This window comes from Talpa occidentalis, unplaced genomic scaffold (genome assembly GCF_014898055.3).
Source record: "Talpa occidentalis isolate TD23 unplaced genomic scaffold, MPIMG_talOcc4v2.1 talOcc4.3, whole genome shotgun sequence".
Lineage (NCBI taxonomy): Eukaryota > Metazoa > Chordata > Mammalia > Eulipotyphla > Talpidae > Talpa > Talpa occidentalis.
The window spans coordinates 107584051-107594682 of NW_023603184.1; the positions used below are offsets into that span (position 1 = coordinate 107584051).

The window sequence follows — 10632 nt, forward strand, 5'->3', positions numbered from 1 at the left end:
GGGCTGCCATTATGTGGTGTACATATGCTTGCCGGGTTTGTCTTCATACAAACTCACTGCTGTCATTTTAAAGTTGAGGCATCTAGGACACACTTATTTCTTTCTCCTTTGAAAATATTTAAAACATTTAATTCTCAGAGATTTTTTTTCCCCATCTATTCTGTGAGACATCTGAATTTTTCCTTTACCAGTTTCTAACCTAAATTATTTATCTACCATATATTCTTGTTAAAATCACAGCAAAAATATTGTTTCTAAAATCCAAAATCTATAATTACAGTAAATCTATAGGTATTTACTGCCTGACCATATTTTCCTACATACACAGAAGAAAAAAATCTTTCATGTCTCAATAAAGATGTGCCCTTTCTTTGGCACCAATGAAAATCAATCTATAGCATATCTTACCTCCTCTTCTTTTTTTTTTTTAAAGATTTATTTATTTATTTATACAAGCACTGGGTACATTCAGAAGCGCGGGAGGGTGAGAGAATTCACCAGAGCCAGAGCAGGGAGCAGTGCAGGCAGAAGGACTGAAGTACACTGCTGAGGGGAGCAGCGGGCGGCAGGAGAGGTCTGCGCGCCATGTGGGACCCTCCTCCGGTGACCGGGGAGCAGCCGGGGATCGAACCGGCGCTGCAGAGGCTGCGGGCAGCTTCGCAACCCAGCGCTCAACAGCTGCGCCACCGGGGAGGCCCTCTTACCTCCTCTTCTTAACTTGACCATGTCACAAAATCCCCACAGCACTCTATGTCCTCATTTGTATTCTCATTTGATATCCTCATGTGGAAAATAAATTTTCACATTTATCAAATATTTGACAGCATACCAGCTTATAATGCTCATCATTAATAATAACACTGTGATATGAAGTGACACAGAAAGGTGACACCTAGAGAAAGGGGACTGGAAACCACTGTGGCATTGATTTAAAACAATTAAGACAAAAAGTCTAGGGATGGTCGAGTAGGCAAGAAAGAGTAGTGGCATATTTATATTGATGTCTGAAGGAATACAAGACTCAGAGCAATATAGACTTTATCATGCCTGCTTTAAGAGGCAGAACATCTTTGGTCTGTTAAATATCTTTAAACATTCTTCATTGGAACAAATACCCAAAAGCCAGAAAACTGTACAAAAAATACCAGAGAGTATGTCGAAGCTCTCTTTGGGACAGCGCTATACTAACATCTTACTGAGTGCATAAACTATGAAATGTATAAGCAAATGAAATGTTAATTCCTGGGGCATTTTAACATAAATGGGACATTTGCATACTTATTTTATGCTGTTAAGGTTAGAATTAGGAATTGCTTGTAGATTTTGCCATATATGTTCCAAAGGGGGAAAACTGCCCACTGGGACACAGAAGTCAATAAAGCAATAGGAAATTCAATAGAACGTTTCCTCAAAGTTAAACTTGCAAAACAGTCTCACATTTATTATAACATAATTACATGCAAAGGAGGTGTCCAAATATATTCTCATGGGTGAAAAATAGAAAATACATCTTGGAGAAAAGTGACTTCACTTTATAAAGCACAGTATGAAATTCTGATAGAAAAATAAACTATAGTTCATCATGTTGATATACATTGTATTCCTTGGAAGAAATGAAGCCATCACCATCATGGTCATTCTTCTTAAAAATATCTTCTAAAACTGCATTCTGGTATGACTTGTCACGTGGCTTCTCATCTTTTTCAAATTCCCTTTCCAAGTACTGATTTATCTAGAGGGTCAAAATAGTATTTCTTAATAAAGAGACATGCTAGTACACTCCTAATGACTTTGAGGAATGTTTACATAAAGACTTATATCTGAGACTGAAAGTGATACAAAAAGTTTAAAAGCTATTTGAGGTTTTATTTTCATAACTGAAGCAATTTTCTGTAGAGAAACATTTCACTTTAGCTTTCCAGAGATTATAGATGGTTAGTGTACAAACACAAAGATTACATTTCAATTGAATTTTGCTGAAACTGAATGTCTACATTGCCTACATTATCAAAGGAAAATCACTCTCAAGGATTTCCATTAGTAAATAAAATCCAAACTGGTATTTATAATCTATAAAAATAATGAGTACTTTTACATACATAATCAATAAAACCTATCATACATTTTGAAATCAAACTCAATTTTTTAAGTTCCCTATGTTTTTATAGCTCCCCCAAATATACATAACTATGACAAACTAATAATAGTGTCAAATACAGAACAGGTATCTTGCTTTCTCTATATAATAAGACATTTCTCTACACAAAGACACTCTAAGTACTACCTGACATAGTAGCTACTAGCTACACATGATTACTAAACATGTGAAATGAGGGCAGAGAGAAGTGAAATATGCTACTTTTAGGTTACTATACATAACAAATTGGAAGATAATAAAGTTTCCTATGGTAATGTTTATAGTGATTTCATGTTGAAATGGTAATATTTTAGATATATTGAATTAAATGAAATAGATCACAAAAATTTCACTTGCTTTTTTTAAAGTGTGACTACTAAAAATTTTCAAATTATATATGGGATTCAATCATAATTCCATTGTTAAGTGCTAATCTATTTAATAACTAAGAGAGCAAAGCACAATTATCTAGAGAAAATGTTTGGCAAGGCTACGGCATTTTAGGGACAAGGATATTTTTAAAGGCTAAAGTTGAACCCTGAGCAGTTTTGAACAATACATATCCCAAACTAAGTCCATCACAAGCTGATTTTATTGTAGCATGATCAATGAATCTTAACAAATATATCAACTGTTCTAGAAAAGGGAGATGTATTTTTTTTCTTCCAACTTAGCTATCTTATGTAAATGTAAAGATTTTAGTCTCAAATATTCCTCACTTCCTAAGTAAGTAAATTATCTTTTCATAACCAATATTGCTGGCTCTCAAAATGTACTTTTCTAGTACACTCTAGTGAAGAGGTAAAAAAGGCAGTGGGAAAGAACGTGACCTTAATTTTGCTCATATTGGATCCTACTATTTCCACATAGCCATTAAGAAAATAAATACTTCTCCCCCACCTTACTTATCCTGAAGAAATAGCTGACTAATTCTTCTGATAAGGAAGTAAAGTGTTTCTTTTAGTTCATGTTTTCAATCCAGGCCTTGCCATGTATTGGCTGTGTGGTCTTCAATTAATAAATTAACCTCTCTGAATCTTAGTTTTGTCACCTATAAAAGGAGGGAAAATATATCTATACTGTAGGATTGATGTGAGGATTAATGTTTGTGGGTGTCGATAAAAGATAGCTTTTTTATTATTCAGGCATGCACAAAAATTCACTATCCATTTAGTGAAAATGCAGTTGACACCTGATAACCTGAGAAATATCTCGGCAAACTGTAGCTAAGCAGGTCACTATTTTTGACTTTCTTTAGTTTCATTTTCCAGAAAAGAACAGAAGATCACCTAAGGTCTAGTGGAAACCAGTCTCACTGCAGTATACACTTCTTGCTGTGCAAGTAATATTGGATGGTTTCTGTGCACAGGGTGAGACTTGGGTGCTATATGAATTCATCTACTGTTCACTCTACAGGTTGATCAGGAGCCAACAGAAAGTACATAAGTGCCCTTAAGAAACAGGGGATGTTCGCATTCCTTTATTTCTCCATCAGCTGACTAGCAAAGCTTCAAGGGAAAGCCCTTAATAATTTCTTGAAAAAGGGAGCAGAATTAGGATGGGGAAAGGATTGTAGAGGGAGGGGGCAAAAGAAACACAGAAAAGGGGCTTCCTATTATCACTTGAAATCAGTGATTCAGTTGCCTATCTTTACTTATTTAGGTGAGAGAATTATACATGTTTAATTGTCTTCAAGCAAGAGTGGAGATAACTGGGCTAACTCAATTTAAGCAAAAGTGTACAGTCATTGGGACTGGGTAAGATACTAAATTTCAACAAAACAAACATTAGCCCTGACGCATTCATGATGGAAATTCCCTGTAAGAGCCAAGTTTGGTCCATGGTTAATAGAATAATAGTGGAGTCAGATTGCTGGGGTTGTTGCAATCTGGTTTTGTCTTTTAGAGATGTGTGGCCTTAGGCTAGTTACTTAATCTGTCTGGACATCATTTCCCCCTTCTATAAAATGAAGATGACAATAGTGTCTACTTCATATACTGTCATGAAGATTAAATCGGTTCACACACAAATGTGCTTATAATAGTACCTGTTACTGAGAACATGGGCAAAACATTTTATCATCATTCAAGTTCTCCATTAAGCCCTCAATCATATATAAAATTAACTGGTATATGAAGGCTAGGTAGCTGAATTCTAAACACCTGTTTACTAACTTTCTTGTCTAATAATTCAGGTTCTTGCTAGATTTCTTCATAATTTTATGTATTCTCACAATCCAGATGGGAATTATTTGCCATAATATAAATTCCTATAGTGCTGTTTAAAAGAGATCTGATGCTCTTATAATTTAAGAGATGGAAATGCCCTATAGAGATTAGTTTGGTGTTTTAATGATCCTCTTGCAATAGCAAGGCAATTGAACAGGATGATTTGGTGGTAGTTTTATATTGAAAATGCATGTGTTTTTCTAGAGCTTAAAGTTTTTAGTAGCTAGCTCCATAAAAGCAAAGTGATCAGAGCCTTCCTGGTGGCGCAAGGGGTTAAGACGCAATCTCTGAAGCAATCTGCAGCCACTGCAGCAGAAGTTTGATCCCTGGCCAGGGAGCTACCCACATGGTGCAGCAGATCTCTCCTGACTCGCCCGCTGCTCCCCTCAGCAGTGTACTTCAGTAGATCTGCCTGTTCTGCTCCCCACTCTGTCTCTGGTGAATCCTCTCACCCCCATACCTCTGGTGTGTACCCCAATTCTTGTATGCATAAATAAAAAAATAAAAAAAAGCAAAGTAATCAGCCCACATGAGGCAGATCTAAAAAATAATAGTTATAACAAAGATGCAGTTAGATTGTGACGGGAAATTTAGATACACACAATTTGTTTAAATTACCTCAGTTTTAGAGAGTTGCCTGTCATTGTCAGTATCTATCTGTTTAAACGTTTCAATGCTTCGTGGTCCTTTGGTTACAGCATAAAGTTCGATCTCAAAAACCAATGTTGCATCCGGTGGAATCTTGCCTTCTGCTAAGAATATAAATTTTAACAGTTTAACTTATATGACAATAATGTTCAAATATTCATTTACACATAGCTATAATAGCATGATTGCATAATTTCATGTTTATAAAATTTGCTTTCTAAATACTTTTAAATCAATTTTTCCCATGTTTTCAAATGAAGTCAGTTCAAAGACTTCATTTCCTAGGTGATTATCATTTCCTGATTAAATAAAAATAAATTTAAATTGTGTATTATTTATTAATATGCCCCATCATTATACAGGATAGAGCAGGTGCAGAGAAGAAATGCAAGGGCAGAAAAACTTGAAAGTATAGATCAGAAATCTCTTAGAAAATGATCTTGTGTAGCTTTTGGAATTGTAAATAAAATGTGTTAATACTTACCTTTCAAATTCTTTGTAGACATTAAAAGCTAAGCACAATGGAAACAAAATAGTCCAATGACAGTTTTATGAAGAAATTTCTCATCACAACAGAAAATTAAGTATTAGTTGAATAGTTCTCTTTAAAAAAAAATCTATTACCTGCTATCACAGATGATTCTGTGGGGTTTTTCATATGACCATTTCCTAAAAATGACCTGCAGAAATGACTTGCTAAAAGGCAGTGGGTAGATTTTGTCACCAGTATATTTCCAGAATCTGATACAGAGCTTGATCCATTACAGACACTCAAATATTTGTTGAATGAATGACACTTAACATTTATTTTAAAAAATGGTTGTTTATCCTTTGGAGAACACAGTAATTTCTTTAATGAAAAGTGCAGAATTCTTGTTAAAGTGTTTATATAACCCAAAGAGAAAAGAACTTAAAAGTTACAGCCAAAAGAGCTTTATCAGTCATTTCAAAGCCATAGAAAAACCTACCCATGCACTATATGACTAATGAGACAATCCTCACCACCGTTGCATGTTACTAGAGTAAGAATAAAAGAGCTAGAGAGTGATTCAATAATTACTTTTACAAAATTCATTCCTACTCTTTCCAGTTCATGATCTTATGACAGAAAAAAAACTTTTCCTGATAACAAATTTAAATTTCTTAAGAGGAAGTTTCTGCACAATTCTACCATAAACATAGAAAATATTGCCCATTAGTCTTTTTCTTGCCAGAAAAAAAAAAAAAAAGAGAGAATAAGAAAGAGAAAAACATGCATTTTTCCATAAAGTTACTTGTATTTAGAGAAGCATATCAAGTATATAGGAGTTAAAGAATCTATACATACCACATTACCATTAATTAAAGCACTAAAAAGGCACATGCATTTCAAGACATGCAGAGGTATCTGTGACATGAGGCAAGGATATTGTGCAGAGGAAAGACTTCTTCAAGTCCTACCTAAAATAAAGTTATAGTTAATGTTAGACCTTAATAACTTATTTTAAAAAGTGTATTTGATCAAGAAGTCATTTGTTAGGTTACTTACGGCCCACACTGCAACTTTTAAAATAACCTAATCTAAGCTATTGCAATGCAGGTAGGTTAGCATTAAATACTTCCTAAGGTACACACTTTGGCAGGGGGAACCTCAGTTTCCTTAAGTGTAAAACAAGATGTTGGTGCTGTTCCTAGTAGGATTCATCATTTTTGCTTATTGGAGACACCTTATATTGAATATGAACTTCTCAAGTTAAACTTCAACATCTCTGTAGCCAGGGTCTGGTTTATTAACAGCTTAGGCACCTGGTTAGTCATTCATATTTAAGCATAAATTAGTTTATAAAAAGGATAAATTAAGTAGGCATTTGCCTTAGAGTAAAGGTACCCAATAGGACAAGCACCTATTGGTGAGGGATATGGGTATCCTAAGCAGATAAAGCAGTGGGTGTTCCAGTAATGGACAGAATGTGGGGATATCTGATGGGAAAACACATGAGACAAAGGGAAACTTTGAAAATGAGATTTAACAGATTGAAAATTTGCTTATATTATTTTGCCTACAACTGGCCTCAATCTATGACAACATTGTCACAGGTACTGCATTCAAATTATCTTTCATTTTCTCTGTCTTCTGGGATCCTGTACAACTAAAAATAGGACATACAAATTATGGTTCTGTGGTAACTGGCAAAAAAACATTAAAATGCTGTAGTTATGTGGAACTGACTCTTTTTCCCAATGATGTCTGACATTCTCTATGAGTATAAAGAGGTGACTGAGTTGGACTGGACTAGATACAGCTGAAGTTTGTTGGCCCCTAAACTTCTGCAATTAATTCCTCTATCATATTTCATTTTTTTGAGTAATTTAAAGTTTAATTCTGTGAAAATACACATAACATAAACTTTACCATTGTAACCATTTTAAGTGTATTGTTCAAACTATCGTACAACCAATCTCCAGAACCCTGTCATCTTGCAAAGTGGAAACTATACCCATTAAACCACAACTCCCTATTTTACCCTCCTCCTAGGCTCTGGCAAACAACCTTCTCTTTCTGCCTCTATGAGTTTGACTATTGTATGTAACCTCAAGTTGAATCATACAGAATTTCTTTTTTATGACTGGGTTATTTCACTCAGCATAATGTATTCAGGGCTCACCCATGTTGTAGCATTTCAGAATTTCCTGTCTTTCTAAGGCTGAATAATGTTCCACTCTATGTCTATACCATATTTTGTTTATACATTCATCTGTCAATGGACACAGATTATTTCTACCTTTGGCAACTATGAATAATGTTTCTGTGAAGCTGGGTGTACATCTAAATCTTTAAGACCTGCTTTCAATTCTTTTAAATGTATACCCAAAAGTCTAACGATTTTTAAATATAACTTAGAAGAAATTTAAAAACACCTTACCATAGCCTTCTTTTCCATATGCGAAGGAAGGGGGTATAATCACTTTTCGCTTTTCTCCGGGGCACATATCCATCATAGCAATGTCTAGGCCTTTTATGACTTGTCCAACACCAAGAACAAACCATTTGGGGTGGCCTTCATTTTGTGTCCGGCTATAATCAAAACAACACTTAGGTAACGTGACTTCAAGAAAATTAAATTCAAACTTTGAATTACAGATGGGTATTTAGTTATAACTGAAAATTGGAGTCTTCTCTATCCCTCTCTTTTCCTATATTAGCACTCATTCTGAACCCCCTGATGGAGTGTTTGGCTCAAATTTCTCTCATAATAGCCAGAAAGAGACATATATTATTTGCCCAAAGCTAGTCATTAACAGTCATCTCATTTTCTTTTTTATTATCTTTATAAAAACTATTCAACTGTTAACTTTTTAATGAGTCTCCTGGTCCTGACAAGCTGCACAGCTTGTCCAAATAGCTCATTTAACTTCTTTAGGTTTGTTCTAAAAAAAAAAAAAGATGGTATAGATTTGGCCTCAAAAAGTCGTTTCAACAGTAATTAAAATTTTAATTTTTTCTTATTGAATTTCCTTATTTTCTTCTAAAGGGAAATAGCTAACTTTCCCCAATTCTATCTTTCTATAGTAATAGTACAGATGAATAAAAACAACATTCTCCCTTGAGTATAACAAACCAACAATTAAATCTGAACCAGGAGTGGTGGCATGCAGGTGAGAGAGTGCAGGGCTCAGAAGTCATCTGTCACTGTAGTTAGTAGCTTCCTGGTACAACTGGATAGTGTCTCCTGGCTTGTAGAAATCGTGCTTCTGAAGATCTCTTAAACTACCTAATCCTCTAAAAACTCCAAGCCAAGAAAAATAAAAGGGTGAACATCCTCAAGGCAATTCTACTGAGTTCTATAGGCCCCAAGGGTAGTGGTGGTGAGGGATATGTGTGGGTGTAGCATATATTTGATGACTTCTTGGGCAAATATTTTTTTAAAGATTATTTATGCATACAAGAGCTGGGGTACAGGCCAGAGTTGGGGGGGGGAGTGAGATGATTCACCAGAGACAGAGAGGGGAACAGAACACAGGCAGACTGACTGAAATACACTGTTGAGGAGAGCAGCGTCGAGTCAGGAGAGATCTGCTTCGCCATGTGGGTTGCTCCCTGGCGGGCTGCAGGGGCTACAGATAGTTTCATACGTTGCCTCTTAACCTCTTGCGCTACCAGGGGGGCATTGGGAGAATATTTTTTAATAATTTAAAAAGTAATACTCAGACTATAACCAAGATGAAAACGCATACATTGTACAAAAAATGAAAAATGATGTAAAAATATATAATAAAATAATAAATCAGACAAAAAAATAAAAAGTAATGCTCAGTTTAATAGGGAGTAGGGAATCTAACCTTATTCCCCCCTATCCCCCCACACCCAGGCTCTTCTTACCGATAAGAAACAACATTCAAAACAACCAACCAATTAGGCTGCTGGAGGGAGGCTAGATTTCTTGCATCACTGGATGCAGAAGCAGTTCTTGGCATTTCCTACCTGCAGTAGAATTTCGAGCCGTCTTTAGCCAAGTAGCCGTCGTAATGGGCATTTAGCAGATCTCCCTTCTTGCTCGTCTTAGAGCAGTTTTCTGGACGATGCAAAACTTCTATTTTCACTTCCTCTGGGCTCTCTTTCTGGGCAGTAAAAACGTCCCACACACAAAAGAAAACGACTACTCTGAAGAGGACACGCATGATGCCCGAAGTCGGCCCGGAGGCCCGCCGCGCTCCCCGCCGCGCGTCGCTGTGGCCCGGGCCGCCCCGGCGAGTTCCGACGCGTGGCAGGCATTGTCCTACGTCACAAAGGCCGGGGCCGCCGGCCGAGCCCCGCCCCCTGCTCGCCGCGCGCGGGCCCTGGAGCCGCTGCCGGGCTGGGGCGGCCCGCGCGCTGGTCCCGGCGCCCTGGTCCCGGCGCCCTGGTCCCGGCGCCCTGGTCCCGGCGCCCTGGTCCCGGCGCCCAGGCGTCCATTTTCTCCTTGGGTGCCTTTTCTCCTTTCCAAGTCCGCGTATTTCACAGACGCTTTTCTCGGGTTCGGGAACACTCGCTTTTCCTAAAATGAAACTGGCCAAAGACGAAATAAAATAGCCTGGGGTAGGACGGCGTGGTCAGTGAATGTGGTTGTCATTTCTAGGCTTAAAAGTCTGCTCCTCGAGCTGGAAGGGATCATGCTCAGCGAAGTCAGAAAGAAAAAAATACCGGATGGTCTCACTCATAGCAGGAATTTAGATAACCAAAATAAAAGGCCAGGGAAAAGACTAATTAATACAAAGTAAAAATCAAAATCAACAAGCAACTATGAACCAGAGACACACTGCGGGGGAGTGGGGGGCGCGGAGAGGAAAGATTAGGGTCAAAATAAGGAGGTGGTGCAATTGTATGGGGGATATAATCAAAATGAAAATGCATACATTGTGCAAAAATGAAAAATGATGTAAGAATTATATAAAATAAAATACTAAAAAAAAATTCTGCTCCTCGGCACCCTCCCACGAATCTGGCCTGTACCCCGGTTCTTGTATAAATAAATAAATAAATATTTAAAAAAATGCTCCTCGGGTCCCTAGAAAACTTGCGTATTGGGGGGAATTCTAGAAGTTGAGGGTAATAAGTTAGCTTGTGATGACTTTCGGGGTGCCTCAGGGGTGTCTCGAATC

The 10632-nt window shown here is 37.1% G+C and overlaps 1 protein-coding gene across 4 annotated transcripts; it reads right to left on the reverse strand.

The window, feature by feature from the left end:
* Nucleotides 1-1420: 1420 nt before the first annotated feature.
* On the reverse strand, nt 1421-9735 carry FKBP7 (FKBP prolyl isomerase 7). 4 transcript variants are annotated; one of them, XM_037523631.2, is made up of 4 exons: nt 9476-9735; nt 7917-8068; nt 4984-5114; nt 1421-1732 (listed from the first exon to the last, which is right to left on the reverse strand). In XM_037523631.2, exons 1-4 carry the CDS (start codon nt 9670-9672, stop codon nt 1571-1573), a joined length of 642 nt encoding a protein of 213 aa, XP_037379528.1. In that variant the 5' UTR covers nt 9673-9735; the 3' UTR covers nt 1421-1570. The 4 variants fall into 4 exon arrangements, 2 of the variants coding, with proteins under 2 accessions (XP_037379528.1, XP_037379527.1); XM_037523630.1 differs by having other exon boundaries at nt 4984-5117; XR_008553593.1 differs by lacking the exon at nt 1421-1732 and adding an exon at nt 6341-6453 and having other exon boundaries at nt 5079-5117.
* Nucleotides 9736-10632: the final 897 nt, after the last annotated feature.